At 35.8% G+C, this 18669-nt stretch overlaps 1 protein-coding gene across 7 annotated transcripts in view; it reads right to left on the bottom strand.

Moving 5' to 3' along the window:
* NAA16 (N-alpha-acetyltransferase 16, NatA auxiliary subunit) overlaps window positions 1-18669 on the bottom strand; it is a 98885-nt gene that overhangs the window by 14364 nt on the left and 65852 nt on the right. For 5 of the 7 annotated variants that reach the window (XM_077855493.1, XM_077855489.1, XM_077855490.1 and 2 more), the window contains 8 exons: window positions 15309-15437; window positions 9570-9783; window positions 8134-8327; window positions 6744-6852; window positions 6203-6301; window positions 5672-5815; window positions 3920-4017; window positions 1295-2667 (listed from right to left, as the gene is read on the bottom strand). In XM_077855493.1, the coding sequence (XP_077711619.1) occupies window positions 2470-2667; window positions 3920-4017; window positions 5672-5815; window positions 6203-6301; window positions 6744-6852; window positions 8134-8327; window positions 9570-9783; window positions 15309-15437 (1185 nt within the window). In that variant the 3' untranslated portion in view covers window positions 1295-2469. Of the gene's footprint in view, window positions 1-1294; window positions 2668-3919; window positions 4018-5671; window positions 5816-6202; window positions 6302-6743; window positions 6853-8133; window positions 8328-9569; window positions 9784-15308; window positions 15438-18669 lie in introns of those variants that run through there. The other 2 variants (XM_077855495.1, XM_077855494.1) reach the window with 1 other exon arrangement.

The following is an 18669-nucleotide window of genomic DNA, read 5'->3' as shown; positions in this document are numbered from 1 at the left end:
GAAGGTATTTTTAAATGCTATCACATTCTGGCTAATTTGGCTGGATATAATATTTTAAACTCAAAGGTATTTTTTCTTCAAGAATTGGAAAAAAAACTTTTTTATACTCAATGATACTTTTGATAAATTTGACTTTGAAAATGATCTGCTCTTTTTCTCTATAAGCTTTTAGACTATTCTCTTTGATATTCTAAAATTCCACTATAATCAACAGTACTCTCTATCTTCACCCTGTGCTGGGTTTTTCTTCGTGGTAATTATCACTACTGAATATTACATCCTGTATTTGTTTCTCACTCTTCCCACCAGAATATAAACTCTATGAGGATAGGACTTAACTTCTGTTCACGACTGCATATGTCATACCTAGAATAGTGCCTGAAACATAACAGGTGCACAATAAATACAGACTGATTTATGGCTCTTTACCTGCTAGGCTTTGCCCACTAAATTCATTCAGTTCCTCAAGGGAAAAATCACAAGAAACCTGAAGCCAAATTCTTAAATTACCACACTATGCCTTTAAACTTTGTGTCTCTTCCTCTCTGTTCTGATAATCTTGGCAGGATCACCCAGGACAAAGGACTTCTCCCTTTTCTCTTGAGACTAGAGACTTCTCTAAGTACTTGGTTCTCAGATGCCTTTCCTTTAGCTTTTTGAACTGTAAAGGGCCTCTGCCAAAGTTGGAGGCAGGGTGGAGGTGGGGCAACATGACACAGCCCTGCTTCCTAGAACTACAAAAGATGCCTGCCCCTAACCCAGGTTTATACGATGTTTATACTCAAAAGTGAGATGGGAGTAGGAAGGAGAACAGACACAACCTCTATACACTGACTCAGACACTACTGGATTTTACCCTTTATCCTGCCTTCCATACCCTGAATCTAACTCTTCACATTTCAAGTGTATCCACCCTGTAACTCTCAGAAACTCTATACGATCCCAATGGGATACTTTTTAAAAGATTGCCACTGAACAAAAATAAAAATAAAAATAAAAAAGACTGCTGCTGACAGCATGACTTCCATATTATGATTAATGGGAATCATTTATCCAAGTGGCATCTTGCTGAAAATAACATAACAAATTAAACGTTTGTCAGGATCACTTAGTGACAAAGACTGCCGAGCTCTAAAATTTTTAAAACACTAAGAAGCAGCCAAGCTGCTGTGGCACCAGAATTTATTGGTAGGTATTTATTTTTTAATCAACTTGTAAAAATTAAGATGATTAAGTTTTTATTCCTTCAAAGAAAAAGGAAAAAAATGTGAAATAATACACAAATACAAATAAGTAACTGTGTACAAAATAATTTATTACAGCATTATGTAGGTTGGCATTATTTTACAGTGAGTTTATTTCTCTTAACAATTATGAATCTAAATAGCTTAGAGTGAAGGAAAACCATCTTAATTAGAATGGCTTCTCTAAATAAAATCTCCCTTCTTGAATTTGTATTTGCCTTAAAGGGATGTATTAATATTAGACATATTTACACAGTTCTGAAAGAACTATACTGAATGATTCCATTATTGTTTTCTGTACAAGATAAAACAAAAACCTATACCCCTCCCCCCAAATATTGCTCAACAATGTTTTAATAGACAATAGCTTAAATTCCCATTCTGCTGATACAAAAATGTATTTAATAGTCAATGCATGGCTATAAGAGTGTTTCCTTATAATTTGTATTCTTCTCTATTACTCTCCCTTGAAGCACACCACTCAGATATAAACTACTTATAGTCAAGAAGCAAAGCAATTTAGTCAAGAAGCATAATTCTTACCCGTGGGTCTTTAAAAGTCTGATCTAGGGATATGCAACAAATTTACCAGTGAATTTCCATGATTAAGACACAAACCAATCTCCACATTCTGAATCATCTAAAAACTGGAGTACCCTTATTCAATAGAAAGTATCATTTTCATGGATATTAAAAAAGGAAATGGTAAATCATGAAAAAATTAAGGTGTAAAAAGGGCAAACTGAAAAAAAATTAAAATCAATCTCTATGTCTGCCAAAAAAAGTTCCATATTGTTTTTGACAGTCAATACTTTAAAACTGATGTGCCCTACTTAAAAAGCAAGCAAAAACCCAATACAACAAACCAGTAACAAATCAAAACACAGATTCTGAAACCAAGATCTAAAGAAAAAAACACAGTGGGGCTGTATACAACCTAGCTCAATAAGAAATTATATTCATGATACTGAAATGACAGCACCCATCACAATGCTGATAATCTGAAAGTTTAGGAAAACTGTACAAGTATAAACAGGTAATTTTAAACAGATGTTTATGTAAATTGGCAGAGTCAGATAAAGGCTAAGATAAGCTCCCGGAATACTCCATTTAAAAATTCTATCCAATTATTTCATTTCATAGCTCTACTAAAATACACCCTGAAAAAGAAACCCTGATCTGAATTCAGCTCGGAGTCTTACAGGAGTCGACTTTGCACGGGATTTCAAATTTCGTTTGCCAAGACGTCATAGTTAACTGCATGGTTGAGGGCCACATTGTGACTGTCCACTTCACTCACACCGGGCAGGAAAGCAGAAGTGAAAGGAAGCAGGTTATGACAGGCCACCCTGTATTCTTCATACTGGGAGTTACAGTTCCCAAAGCTGCCATCAAGCAGTGCCTCGGAAACCTTTAGTAAAGTCTATCAAAAAAGGCAAGAATAAAAATAATTTTTAAGAAAAAAGGTTGGTTTCTAATCACTTCAATAATCAAAAGGAGCTATGTGTTCATGAAACAAAGGAAAACCGGCAAGGCCTCAGTATAAAATAACTGCCTGTTATTCACAGTAAGTAATCACCTCAAAACAGAAACATTTTATTTTTTCACTTTTATTTAAATTCAATTAAGTAACATATAGTGTATTACTAGTTTCATAGATAGAGTTCAGGGATTCATGAGCAGCACACAACACCCAGTGCTCATCATTTCATGTGCCCCCCCAATGCACATCACCCAGTTACCCCATGGCCCCCAACCCACCTCCCCTCCAGCAACCCTCAGGTTTAAAACAGGAATATTTTAGCAATCAATTCTGCAAAGCCTTAAAAAAAGTGATAAAATTCTAATATTTGAAAAAGTGCATCTCTGAAACTGATCATTAAAATGCAAATGTCCTTTATTAACAATAGTTCCCATTTACTGACGGCTCACTATGTGCCAGGCAGGGACTAAGCCCTTCACTGTGTAATATTAATATTACACCAAGCGGGTTTGGAAGGTGATACAGACACACCTGGTGTAATATTGTGCCTCACTCTATGGTGCTTTGCAGATATTTCATTTCTAAGAGATTGAAGGCTTGTGGCAACCCTGTGTCGAACAAGTCTATCAGCACCATTTTCTCAACAGCATTTGCTCACTTCGTGTCCCTGTGTCATATTTTGGTTATTCCTGTAAATATTTCAAACTTATTCATCATTATTATATTTGTTATGATGCTCTGTCATCCATCAGTGGTTACAATTTGTTGAAAGCTCAGATTGATGGTTAGCATTTTTTAGTAATTAACTTTTTAATTAAGGTACATATCTTGTTTTTCTAGACATAATGCTGTTGCACACTTAACAGACTACAGTATAGTATAAATGTAACTTTTATATGTACTGGGAAACCAAAAAAATTCACTGGGCTCACTTTATATTGTGCTATCCACTTTATCTGCAGTGGCCTGGAGCTGAACCCACAGTATCTCCCAGGAATGTCTGTATTTTCATCCTTACCTTATAAATGAGGAAACAGAAGCCAAGAAATGGGAACCTGCCTCATGTGACACAGATCATAAATGGTGGAGCTGAGACCAGACTCTGAAGGCCCACTCAAGAATTATGTTGTAAAGACACGTTTTGTCACTCAGCATCCGTAAATTTGCAGAAGTTGTGTCTGGTAGATCTTACCTTTACATTTTTATCTTTTATAGTTTCATCCAATCTAGTGGCAATAGCAATTGCTTTCTCTTGCCTTGACTTGTCCAGAAAATACATCATTTTAGCACCTGAAACACCAAGACACTGCAAAATGAGAGAACTCCTAGAACTTAAAATTGATTTGATTGACATCGACCAGTGACTTAAAATATGGTTCCAAGGGTTTAATCAGCAGTGGGTTGGAGCTGGCTCTCACCAGGATTTGGGAGCCAGCTGCAAAGCTTCCTCCCAACCCTAATTCAATGACACCCTATTGAGGTGGCCTGGGGCAATATTTTATTTATTAGGTATTCTCCTCCCCTAACATGGGGCTCAAACTTACAACCCCAAGATCAAGAGTGCTCTACTGACTGAACTGGCCAGATTCCCTGGCCTTCTGACTTTCTTTACGATGCTTTTATTTTTAAGTGGCAAAAATTGTCTTTTTCTTAGAATTTCACATATTTGGGGAGGCATTTTCCATAATAACAATAAATAAATGGTTTTCATTTTTGTTCATTATCTTCTCGAAAAGAAATTCTTATTTGCCTTTACTACCACGAAGTTATATTTTTCATAGGAATGAACTTTTTTCCATCAGAATCAAGAAGTTCCCCTTTAGAACGAGAAAGCTTAGGTTGAAATATTTAAATATATGGCTTAACACAGGAGCATAGTTAATAATATTATGTACTTCATTTTATCTCTAGTTCCTTTTCCACAATCTTTTTTGTCCAGTTTACCATCTTGTCCATCCATGTCATTTTGTCATTTTATGAATTTGTATAAACTGCCTAAAATCCTTCCTGTAACAGGCAGGATATAAATAAATCCTTGAAATACAAAATATGTAAAGTAGCAAAAATACAAGAAAAAATAAACCACTCATAACCACAGAACATGAAGGCAACCATTAAAGCTCTCATACATATCTCTTTTCAGCCTTTATCCCATGTAGATTTTGTACATAGTTGAGATTATATTCTATGCTAATTCAATGTAGATGATATAAAATTACCCGTTATTACAAATCTTTTGAATAAATATTACTTCACAGGCCTGTCTGGTTTTCCATTTCATTACAAACCTACTACTCTTTCCCCTCTTATTAGACATACATTAAATTTGTTTCTTTTTCCCCACGTTCACAAACAGCATTTTAGTTAACATCTCTGCACTTAAAACTCTATCTTTGCTTTGGATTAATTCTTTAAAATTATTTACAAAAGTATGACTATTGCAAAAATCACAGATGTGATTTTTTTAGTTTTAGATTTATTTATTTGAGAGCGAGTGAGCATGTATGGCATGCACACATAAGGGGAGGAAGGGGCAGAAGGGGAGGAAGAGAGAGAATTTCAAGCAGACTGCCTGCTGAGCATGGAGCCCCGATCCCAGAACCCCAAGATCATGACCTGAGCAGAATCCAAAAGTCGAACAATCAATTGACTGAGCCACTCAGGCGCCCCAATGTGAAGTTCTTAACAGAATGACAGCCTGCTTTCCTAAATGGCTAGGCCAGTTCACACCTACAGCAATACAAGTGTACTTATTTATCACGTCTTCACAATACCTTCATCTCCTTTTTTCAAACAAACAAAAAAATCTTTCTTAATTTGAAAGATCAAAAATGGTATTGTATTCACTTCTTTTTCTATAACAATTTGTGACACTGAACACCTTTCTAAACTTTTATTCTAGCCTTTCCTATAAATTTTTTAACCCTGGGAGTCAGACACCAACCTGAAAGCAGATGCTGAAGAGAGGTAGCATTGTGCTTGAGAAAATCTTCATTAAAACTTTCCAAATCCTTGTTGACAAATATTTTCTGCATTTCTTGAGCTAGAACTTTGCTCACAATGTCTGGAAGATTACTATGATTAGACACTACAAAAATAAAACATTTGGAATTAAAAATTGTTTTAATCTGTCCAGTTTGAAACAAAATACTGAAATACATTTATATTTACTAATATACTCATATTATTTATTTTATATTAGTAATGTTTATTTATATTTATTAATATATTTATTATTAAGCTTGATAGATTTTACATAGTAAAAATATTGCTCCTTTAAAATATAAATTCATTCTAGCTTAAAAATGCATGAATTTCTAGCATATCTTTGCTAGCATGTATATACTATAAACATTATCCTTTTTTTTGCTTTGTATTATTTATTGCAAATCTCTTTAATGACCAGGTTAATGGAAGACTAGGAATATGAACTGTCATATTAATTTTTATATAAAATTGTTTTTTTAATACTTACCAGATTTAGAAAATTTAATTAAACATTCATGTAACCATGGGTGATTATTATTGATGGCAAAAGCTCGTTTGACAGACTGCAGCATCAACAGAAACTTCCCTGTGTCAGAAAAAAATATAAAGGTAACAGCATCAATATGTATGTATGTTATTTTAGTCACTTTATTTTAGCCTCACTGAAATTCCAGTTAACAAAATGTTAATTACCTTTCCAGTAACATTCATATGCAAAAATCAAAGATGACTTTGGATAACAAAGGCAATTTTCATTTTCTAAACAAAAGCTTGAAATCATGTAGAATTGAATGCTTCAGGTAAACAATTTGTATGACTGTTCAAACTGTTCTCAAAATGGATTTGATCATAATATTCTAATTGACTACCCTGTAAAGTTTTGGGTAGCAAAAGAAAACGGGATTGGGAGCCTTTGTGGAAGGTTGACATGGAACTCTAACAAACAAAAAACAATCTAACTGATAAAGATTAGATTGAATATGGTCACCAACAGAAGTAAGGATTAACAACTGAATTCAAACTATTACCTTTTCTAAAATATATTTCAAATGCTAACAGATGAGTGTCAATGTTATCAGCAACAAGGTTCTTGAGAGGTGTAAGGAACTTGATAGCTTCTTCTAATGGATTTTCTATCTATTTGGAAGAGGAAGGAAAATTATTACATTTAAAAACAGCTACACAAGTCAAATCTCCCCTCAAATCTCATATTAATACATTTCTACAGTAATGTATAGTTCTCTCTATATGACCAAGTAAGCAAGAAAACATTTTAAAACCATCACCTGGAAACAAACTGAAAATAAACAGTCAATAGTTTCAAAATGGGAAATAGCTCTACTGTTTTTTCTGACTATAAAATCAATATAATCTCATAAAATGACAAAAAGTCCAGGCAATTCTTCCATAGACTGAAGGAGATGGGACACCCAATATTGATAGCCCTTTATTTTTCAAACATTTATTTTACTTTTTTAAGGATTTTATTTATTTATTTAACAGAGAGCGAGCACTAGCAGGTGGAGCAGCAGACAGAGGGAGAACCTGACATGGGACTCAATCCCAGCATCCAGGAATCAGGACCTAAGCTAAAGGCAGACACTTAACCAATGTGAGCCACCTAGGCGCCCCTATTCTTCAAACATTTAAAGTAAGGAGGCAAATACAATTGCATCATAAATTGGAAAAAAATAACAATTTAAAATACTTAGACTAGATTCCACAGTGAATAAACCTGTAAGTTAAATATTTCCCTAAATCTGATCCCTAAATAAACTATGGACACTGAGAAAATGTCAGAGATGAAGTGCTTTCTCTTTGTAGCTAAAACATATCAAGATATATTAAATGTTCTCAGATATAAGGGGAATGTCTCCCTGCTAATTATCAAAAATTTAGTGTTAATATGTGTTTCAGCTTCTCAAGGCTGACCACAATCTCCATTTGTGGCTCCTTCATTCCCTCCTCAAACCAGTTAACAGAGGGCTGATGTCCTTCTCACACTACTCCAGCGCCACCCCCCCCATCTCTCTCTACTTTGAAGACCCACAGTGATTACACTGGGTTCACCCAGATAATCCAGGCTAACCTCCTCATTTTAAGGCCAGCTAATCATCCTAAATTCCATCTGCCACATTAATTCCCCTTTGCCATGTAGTGAAACATACAAATTCCAGGGACTGGAATGTGGATAGTTTTCAAGGGCCATTATGCTGCTTACCACAACTACAATTCTATGTATAATTTACATTAACCAAAATTTACATATTCTCACTCAAAAATAATTGACTACTATCATAAAGACCTTGCAATATTACAAACGGCTTCAGATCTTAGATTTAATTAAAATATGTTCATGATCAGAACAGAACCAAATAACATAAATTCTACCAAATAAAGACAGTAAATTCATCTCACCCTTTCTAATTTTTCAGGTATAAGTTCTTCTTTGAGACCACTGGCTTCTTCTTCTTCTTCATCTCTTTTTTTCTTTTGATTTTTTTGTTGACGTTCCCTTTCTGCATGCTTTCTCTCTTCTTCCAATTTAGCCTTTTTCTGAGCTCTCCTCTGCTTGCTAAGCATTTTCTTCAACTCTTTGGCTGACAGGTTTTCTATAAATATCAAAATAAATACAAATACAAATTCTAAGTCAAGGTTTCTGTTTTCCTCACATTCTTCTTCAATACACAGTATTGTATTAAAGCAATACAGCTTTAAGAAGGGAAAGTGGGAAGAGACAACAATACAGAGGTTTTTTTAGAAAGTGTATCCCACTGCCTAACACACATTCTGGCACACAGAGGGCAATTGGCAAATACTGCATGGATTAAAATTAATCAATTCTAAAAAATAAAAATAAATAATAATAAGATAAAATTAACCAATTTTGGCTCAGTTCCACCTCCTAGACAATACATGACTTTAGGCAAATCACTTAATCTTGCTGAGTCTCAATCTATATACAATGGGGGTGATGACACCAACTATTCTCTTGGAATATATCAAAGACAAATGAGAAAATGCATACACACATAATTGTGATCTGATCAGAAATTTGCCTTCATGTTACTATCTGTCAAATATTTGTAGATAGTAACATTTTAGTGAATAAAAAGCTACATAGATATTATCAGCATGGTTATTTTCAATCAACTAGGCACTAGAAGTTGTAAGAATGTTTATTATTTTTTTTAAAAAAAGATGTTATTTATTCATGAGAGACACAGAGAGGCAGAGACATAGGCAGATATGGGACCCAATCCCAGGACTCCGGGATCACAACCTGAGCCACGAGCCACCCAGGCATCCTAATATTTATTTTTCCCAAAGGGGCTCAGAGCTATTTTTTTTTAAATCAAGAAAGAAAACAAAAAACAAAAACCCCAGTCCACAATCATTTCCTTTTTTCCCTAATTGGCTTTACTAAAAATAAGAATAAAAATGATTGCGAGGTGCCTGGCTGGCTCAGTCAGTAGAGCATGGGACTCTTGATCTCAGGGTTGTGAGTTCAAGCCCTATGTTGGATGTACAGATTACTTAAAAATATATAATAAAATCTTAAAAGAAAATAAATTTTTAAAAAATGATAACAAGTCATCCACTAGGGCTATTCAGAAATATCACCTACAGAACACAACCCTGCCAACTTTTTCTAAGTTATCTCCCTCCCTACCTCACCCCACCTGTTTTTGGGTTTTTTTAGCATGTAAGAGACCTGATGTTGTCTTTGCATCCATTTGACATTACGTTTTTCTATATGTTGTTTAAGCTAATGACATTCTGAAATTTAGTGTTCTTTTTAAACCTTTTAAAGCAAGTTACTTTTCAGTTACCTAAATTTTTTTTTCAGTTACCTGAATTTATTTCTTGTTGTTTGCTCTCGTTGGTTAAGGGGTTATCATACAATTTCAAGTATATTTCAATTGCTGATCTAGCAGCCTTGAAATAGAAAGCATGTCTTCTGAGTACATCTTCTAATCTCAAAAGATCAACATAGGCACGAAGGGTCATTTTTCTCATGCAGTATGTATGGAAGTCGAATTGATCATCAGTTATCTCAAAAAAATGCTTGAAAAAAAAAAAAACCACAAAATTATCCCTACATATGTGTGGATGATATCTATTTTTAAAAAGAAAACCAAAAAGAGCCCCAAATACAATGTAAACAAACACAATTTCACTTAGTTGCCTTCTACACTGTTTAACACTACAAAGGACATCAAACCATTCTTTGTATCCACTTGAAGTTCCTGTTATAACAATCCTTGGCCATCCCTATAGATCATGTTTTGTGATGATACTCAATTTCTGTGTAATAAGTTAGACGATACTCAATTTCTGTGTACTAAGTTAGATGATCAGGGTTTCTTAAACTGTGAAATCAGTACATATTCATTTTTCCCTCTAATGAAATATTTCTCCTCGGTATTTCCCAAAAGTCAGCAAGGCAGAGTTAAACAGAGCTCTGAATAAAGGTCACATTTTAACAGGTTCACATGAAATGTTTACACATTAGCCTGTTCCACCTAACTTCTTTAAGGGCAAGCCCCATCATTTCTACCTCCACTGCCTGGAATAGGGCCTAACATTCAATCAGCACAATTTTTGGCAACTCAAGAGAGAACCTGCTTATCAGGCATTTGGCCTCTTAATTTCCCACGATCTCAAATATTTTATCTAAGTTAGGAATAAAGAAATCATTATATGGCCAATTTCTTATAATTGCTAAGGGATCATATAAGAGATATTTTAAATTTCATTGGGCACAAAACATTATAGATTTTTTCTCACTCAATAAAATCCCATTAATCTACCAACATTCCATTTTAGCGATGGTTCTTAATCTGTAGTCTATGTATTAACAAGCATAATAACATTTTCCTAAGGAGGGAGTTCAAGGCTTTCATTCAATTCTCCAACGGTGCACGGTCCCAGAAGTTAAAGAATTAATTCCTTACATGGCAAGAAGACGATTAATATCCCTACTTCAAAACAATTTATACTTTTCTTTCCCACATGCATCTCTACTTATATCTTCTTTCTTTTGCCCTATTTTAGCTTCTCCAAAAATAGAAAAATGAATGACTCAATACACAAATACAGATTAAGCTCTTCTACTACTTCATCTTCCTTCTGTCCAGGGGGCAAAGTAGCTCACTGTGTAGAAGACACATTAGTAATTGTCCACATTTCATAATTTTAGTTGTATTGGTAACTAGAAATACTCTATACACAGAGTTACATTAAGTACCTGAGACTTTAAGGGAAGAATTCTAAGATAAAAAGAATAAGAGTACACAGTGTGGAGGGGGAAAAATGGGAAAAGATGAACATTTAACATTATTTATAACTTTAAGAATCATGCTTTAATAGGTTATCTGAAAACTGCATTCCTCCCATCAGTAAGACAAATCAACTTGTAAGTATTAACATGAACTTGTTTTTTTAATCAAAGGATTACATATTTCATAAAGCTGTTCATTGTTAACGTAAATCAAGTTATGTCTAGCACCATAAGATCTTAAAATTCAATACAACGGAGGAAAACTGGCAGTGCCAAAAATCAAGGAATATATAACGAGATGATAACATCTAAGAGATTACAGGACTTTTAAGGTGAGAAACATTTATGTGTAAAAGGCAGACACAAGTTTCAGAGATAATTCTAGCAGCTTTAGTAAACGCAGATTCTAAGTCAAGCCTTAGAGGGAGCCGTAGGGAACCACAAACAGTTAAGCCGCCTCTTTATCAGTAACAGCCCACAGGCTGCCTCTCTCCAGTTAGTCTTCCACAGATAGGGCAACCAACTTTCCCAGCTTGCCTGGGGCTTTCTCAGTTTTTCCAATGAAAGCCCTGAGTCTTAAGAACCTGTTCTGCCCCAGGCAAACGTGGATGTTGATCACTCTAACAGTGGTGGGTAGAATAAGGCTAGGGTAGGTAAGAAAAAGTAGGATACTAACAAAATTATTTTGCTTTGGGAAGGAACACTATATTGCAGAATCCTACTTAGAAACAAATAATCTTGGCTTGATGTTCTTTTTTTTTTTTAAACTTTTTATTTTAGTATAATTATAGACTCAGAGGAAGTAATAAAAGTGGTGCACAGGTATCCTGTGCACTCTTCTCTCAGTTTCACACTAAGAGCTGTATCCTACATGACTAGAGTATGAGATCAAAACCAAAACACTGACACTGGTACAATGTGGGTATATAGTTCTATGTGACTTCATCATATGCGTCGATTCATGTGACTGCTTCCAAAATCAACACACAACTATTCCATCACCACAAAGCTCTCCCTCACACTATCTTGGGGTGATTTTTTTTAAGTCTCCAGATTTATAGAGCATAAAAATTTACTAGCTGACACAAACAGGTAAAGTTAGTTTCCCCATACTTGAGCCAAACAATAACACAATATGGTCACTTAACAGCTTCCTGCAGAAACTAAACTATATTTTTAACATATAGCTGAGGGTCTTAACTCCATTTTCCCCTCATAAACTACTAGTTCTTTTGGGGTAGAGGGGGTGGGGAGGGTAATGCTGGCAGGAATTGCTTAACTTATCAAAATTAGGCTTGAATCAAAGTAAGACAAGTGGCTGGAGAATTAAGAAATGCTATTCACAGCTTACGAATGTGGTTTCCTTTAGGAATTCCCTATTAGTCCCTCTCTTCTCACCTGATTCTCCCATTCCATTACTCTTCAGAGTTCCTGGAGGAGGCCAAAAAGAGCTCATATATAGAAAGGTAACAAAAACCACTGACTCAAAAAATAATAACCAGACCAACTAGGGTAGTACGCAACTCTATGTCCTTTATAGAAAATCTGTCATCCTAAAGCACATGTCAACTGGATCAAGATTCAGATGCAGCAGAAGGTCAAGTTAGGAACTGTCTATGGTTCTGACTTAATAGGAAATCCTAGATCTTATCATGAAGTTTTAGAAATATGTATTACTGTTCTGTTTCAGATATAAACCAGCACACCAAAATGATGAGAAACTAATCATCTGGAAAAAAAGGAAAAGAAAATTCTTAAAACATAAAATAGTTTAAAATTATTCTGAACACTTCTGAAGATGGTTGTTTTATTTTGTTTTAAATAAAACTTGAGTTTATATAAACATCAGATTGGGTTGGACTTCATAACCTTTACATATAATCCTAAAATCCTTTGCGGAGTGGCAAGATGAAAGCAGAAAAAGTACTACAGTGGACTATTCCAGAATTCTAACATTTTAAATCCAATTACTAAGAGCTCATAGCAATATATGTCATAGATGAAACTGCCTTTGAGGAGAGAATTCTTGAATGTGGTTTTGAAGGCAGAACTTTTATCTGTATTCACTGAAGGTGAAGATAAACTGCGATTTTCTATTTTTGAAAGGTGCTTCTTTACTAAAATATTTAAAATCCAGCCACAAAAGCAACTCATGCAGATACTTATTATAATAAATCTGTGAATTCTGTAATTACTCTTAAATCTTTACATATATTATTAAGAATTCTTTTTGATTACGTTAATTTTATTAGAAATGAATTTTAGCACTAATCAGTCAGCAAGTATTTAATCACCCTATTTGTACTAAGCACTCACATTTCTATACATAACCACTAGAAGAGTTAAGTCTTTTTTTTTTTTATAAGATTTTTAAAATTTATTTATTCATGAGAGACACAGAGAGAGGCAGAGACATAGGTGGAGGGAGAAGCAGGCTACTCGCAGGGAGCCTGTTGCAGGACTCAATCCCCAGACTGGGATCACACCCTGAGCCGAAGGCAGATGACCAACCTCTGAGCCACTTAGGCGTCCCTAGAAGAGTTAAGTCTTACTTTTACTCTGAATTACTCACTATAAAAGACTAGCTTACAAATGCCACTAGAATAGGTTCTTCTTTTATCTGTGTCTAGTTCTTTGTCCTCAAGCATCAACAAATCCAAAATAAAAACAATAAAGTTTCTAGCAATAATTAATGTAACATGACTAGAGGGTGACAATCTCTGCCATATTTTAATCTGATAACCAATGATTTTCTATTTTCTAATTTTTTCTTCAAAAATGCTTTCCACTAGTCAAATCATGTTTCTTGAACTAGACATAGTTGATCTGAATTTTAATTCATGCTACTCAGCCAACATCACTATAAATTTAAGGGAGAGCATAATCTAAACGAAACTTAGTTATGGAATTGCTAATTCATCATATTCTTACAATCCTTAAGAAATATTACAAAGAGAAATGTCATTAATGTTAGGAGAAGCGGGACTGAAGCTGGAGCTGTATTATAATGATCCTAAGGATGTGCAAATTTCACTTTCACAGAAAATCTGATAAATTTCTCACTGTGGTCATGCTGGAATTACTGATCCATGAGCACCTAGCAGCTTCTTCATTCAGGAAACAATTTACTGCCCACTGCAAATGTCCTGGTTCATAAGAATGTATCTTTCCTTAATAATAAGAAGAATGCATTTGAAGTGCTAGTCATCTCGGAGTGCTGAAACAAGCTAGTGATGTATGGTTTATCACAGAAATGAGAGCCGGATTTAAACTAGAACAGTTGGATATTGCCTAAATATTTCATGTATCATCTGAGGGTTTTGTATCTCTCAAGGAGAAGATAAGGATTTTCCCCCAGAGATAAAGCCATCAAGCCCAGGCTTAAAAAGAAACAAAGAAAAAAAAAAAAAAACCAACCAACAAACCAAAAAAATGAGGTTATTTCTAAAAGGGCTCAGGTATAGTCCTGGTTCCGGTTCCCAGCAAAAGCCACCCCCTACGACTGAGCCTTTCTCTTGGGTCACCTCAGAAGTTTCACATGGGAAAAAGGCCAAAGTGACTGCCGGAGCGCAGACATCAGGCTCACCTGACTACGACGCCTGTGGTTTTATACTGCGTCAGCATGGGAACAGTGCTGCCGATTGACCCCACAACTGAGGGCTGCTGAGGACTGCCTCAGGTGTGCTTTTGTGGCTCTTTTCCTCCTGTTGTCCATTTGGAAGGAGAGTGCTTCAGAGATGACAAAGAACAGGAAAACAAAATTCACACAAAGGAAAAGAAAAGTCCCCTCACTAAGGCACATCACACATAATCCTAAAAGCAAGTAATAAAATAAGCCTGCAAACCGGCCACAGACTGCTGTACAAGGTATCGGATGCGAGAACAAGTATCCTGGGAAGACGAACTGGAGAGAGGCTGACTACAGAGCAGATCCTGACGTAAAGGGGAAAGAGGTAGCCGTCAGCTTGCGTGTCCTTCTGGCCTGGTGACGAGATCAAACAATGGCCCGATTATGAAATACAAATTTTGAATACAGGGTAATAATAGCAAAAATGGCTTGATAAATTAATCTTTTCCTTCTTCCCTCGGACCAAATTAGGTAGACATGTCACAATCATAACCACTTGAGGATCAAAAGAGCAATCATCTAGCCACAACTTCTGAATGTCTGAAAGCTAAAGATCCAGAATTTTTTTCACAATGAAGTTTCCAAAGTAGTTAAAACAGGTAGATGATCCTATGTAGAAATCAACCTGCTTTTTCTCATCACCTTACAGGAGAAAAATAAAGTCAAAATTCTCCAACTTACCCTTTCTACTTCGTGGCATTTTTTCAAGGCATCCCCGTACCTCCCCAAACGCTGGTAAGCTGAAATGCACTCAGTTTGAAACCACATACACTGCATTTCATTTAGATTTTCCATGGCGGATGTTCCTTCCTGAAAGGGAAGCACTCCTAAATATATGAAGCAAACAATAAAAGAGACCCTAAAAGTCTCATTTTCTCTTTTATAACTATGGCTACAAGTATTATTATGATAATAAATAGCGATAAACAAATATTCTGGGTGCTTCCAGAAGCTCCTGCTGATCCAAAATTACATGTCTTATTTACCCAGCTCTGTCGGGTATTCAACACTCTACCCAGAAAAGACTCCAGATTGCTGAAGCTAAATTTCTGAACATCAAAACTTTTATTTCAACTATTTACGACAGGGGCACCTGGGTGGCTCAGTCAGTTGAGTGTCTGCCTTCAGCTCAGGTCATGATCTCAGAGTCCTGGGACAGAGCCCAGCATCAGGCTCCCTGCTCAGTGAAGGACCTGCTTCTCCCTCTCCCTCTACCTGTGCTCTACCTACCTGTGCTCTTTCTTTGTCAAATAAATACATAAAATCTTAAAACAAAACAAGACAAAAAAAAAAAACTTGTTAACTTGGGCTGAGCAGAGTGTAAGACCTAAAGTACCTAGTGACCCCCAGGAAGATGGTGAAAGTACATGTACATAAATAATTTCAGTCTTTAGTTCTTTTTCACTCATTTTTTTGTGACCAGTTCAATTTTCAGCATTCTCATTAAAAGTGTAAAAAACTGGTTATCTCTTGGTGAATGGAATTACAGGTGTAATTTTCTTTCTTTTTTTTTATTTTTTAAGGATTTTATTTATCTATTCATGAAAGACACAGAAAGAGGCAGAGACACAGGCAGAGGGAAAAGCAGGCTCCCTGCAGGGAGCCTGATGCGGGACTTGATCCCAGGACCCCAGGATCACAACCTGAGCCAAAGGCAGATGCTCAACCATTGAGCCACCCGGGTGCCCCTGGTTGTATATATTTTCCATTTTTTGATGACTATTTTTATAAGATACCTACATTATTTTTCACTTCAAAATCTTTACCATATACAACTATCCAGCTTGCATCACCAAATTTGTACAAAAATTCTAAAAAAAACCTGAAAAATCTGCAAGAGGGAAATATCCTACTTTACTCACATAGCAGTATCAGATATGATCACTTATAATCAGACATAAACTAATTATTGAAGGTTAGCAGTCTTCCTCCCTGGCTCAGTGGCCTATCCACCACACATTACAGAATGTAATGGCCAAGGAATGAGGATGGCTGAACAGTAGAAGCTCTCTGTATGACAACTTATCAGGAGTGGATGACCAAAGGCAATTCTGAAAAACCAGGTGGACTGCAGATTTTGGTGACTCCTCCCCACAAACAGCCAACCCTTCCCCTTCTTTCTTATTCTGTGGTGCCTTTTCAGACACATCCTGGCTGACTGTTGGCTTGGGGTGTGTATGTACACATTGGTTTTTAAAATCATTAGACTTATTCCACTTAAGTTTTGTATACTTTTTTTTTTAAAGATTTTATTTATTCCTGAGAGAGAGAGACAGAGAGAGACAGAGACAGGCAGAGGGAGAAGCAGGCTCCATCCATGCAGGGAGCTCCAGGATCAGGCCCTGGGCCGAATGCGGCGCTAAACCTAAACTGCTGAGCCACCCAGGCTGCCCCATTGTATACTTGTTTTTATTGCACTTTCCTTCTAATCTCTGCTTTGGCCTTCCAGGATGTTCTCTCCTACACAAACACCACTGCTTCTACATCTACTCTTGTACCTTCTTTCCATCTCCAAAACTGTGCTGCAGTGTGAAGGACATGGACGTTTGAACTCCAGCACTATGTACTATGTAACCCCTTTAGAGCCTCGATCACTTTGCTGTAAAATGCCAAACATACAGTTTGTATCATGATTTTCCTCATTTTATTTTTCTTTCTCCTAACTTAATACCCATCATTTTTGCTAATATATTTTTCCCTCAATACAGCTAACCATTTTGCATCTGCTGGTCTTCCAGCATGTGAATTTCAGAAACATTAATCACTGCAGTTTCTGCTTCTATTACAGTTCTACTGCAATTCTAAAACATGGGTGTTAGTGTCACAGACCTCTAAGCTAGAATCCTGGATCCAAAATGAATGGCTAGCTGGCTGACCTCCAGCAGGCACAGTACCTCATCACCCTAAATATTTTCTTAACTATAACATGAGAGTAATGATATCAGAGGACTGGTAAGATTAAGTGTATGTATATAAAGTACTTAGCTCAGTGCTTAATAATTGTTAAAGCTACTTTCTACTTCCCTGTACAAAAGGCATATAAACTATTTGTATCACTCCAAATATGAGAAAGTAGAATTCAGCTAGGTTTAGATGAAAAAGCCATGTGACTATGAGAGAGAGACAACAAATGGTCTAAGGTAGTGGCTTTTAATAAAAATTTAAATGTGTGATATATGTGCCTGTGTACACATGTGTGTATATGTGTTTACGTGTGTGCGTGTTATGTATCTCTCTTACATATTCAGATTTTCTTTAAAGGCTACTACCTATAGAGCATTTATTGTCTCTCATAATAAATATACATAGAACATATACTTCATATACATGACACATCTATGTATATCTGCATATATGACAGATTATTTATCAATACCTACTAACACCAGACTTAAACTTATACCACTTTGCTAGTACCAAATGAGATCTTACTATTTCCCTGCTTACTAATGAAAGCATCTTTTTTGGCCACTCCATTTTCCACTTCTGTGAATTAACTATTCACATCCACTGTCCTCTTGTCTCTTATTGAGGTTTGGTGCATGTATGTATATTTTTGTTCCATGATATTCTTATAAGTAGTTAAATTTTCATAACAAAAGTTCAAGTTTTTCTGTGGCTTCTAAATTATAAGAGGTTTTGGGATGCCTGGGTGGCTCAGTGGTTGAACATCTGCCTTTGGCTAGGGGCATGATCCTGGGGTCCTGGGTTTGAGTCCCACATTGGGCTCCCCACAGGGAGCCTGCTTCTCCCTCTACCTATGTCTCTTCCTCTCTCTCTCTGTATCTCTCACAAATGAATAACATTTTTAAAATAAATAAATTATAAAAGGTTTTTATAAACACCCTCACACAATCAGAATCTAGTCAACATTTAAGGAAATGGTACACTGGGGCTGCATCAGGAAGATCTTAGGGCAGGGCACAATGGTAACTTACTTTCACCGTAAATCATTTACTCACAAACACCAGCACTCAAGCACTCTACTGTGTACATAATGAGTATTGGAGGCAAAAATGATTTATTCCCAAGTATTTTCATT

Source organism: Canis aureus, chromosome 17 (assembly GCF_053574225.1).
Source record: "Canis aureus isolate CA01 chromosome 17, VMU_Caureus_v.1.0, whole genome shotgun sequence".
NCBI lineage: Eukaryota > Metazoa > Chordata > Mammalia > Carnivora > Canidae > Canis > Canis aureus.
Note: the sequence above shows the minus strand (reverse complement) of the source record. Positions and strands in the feature narration are given on the sequence as shown.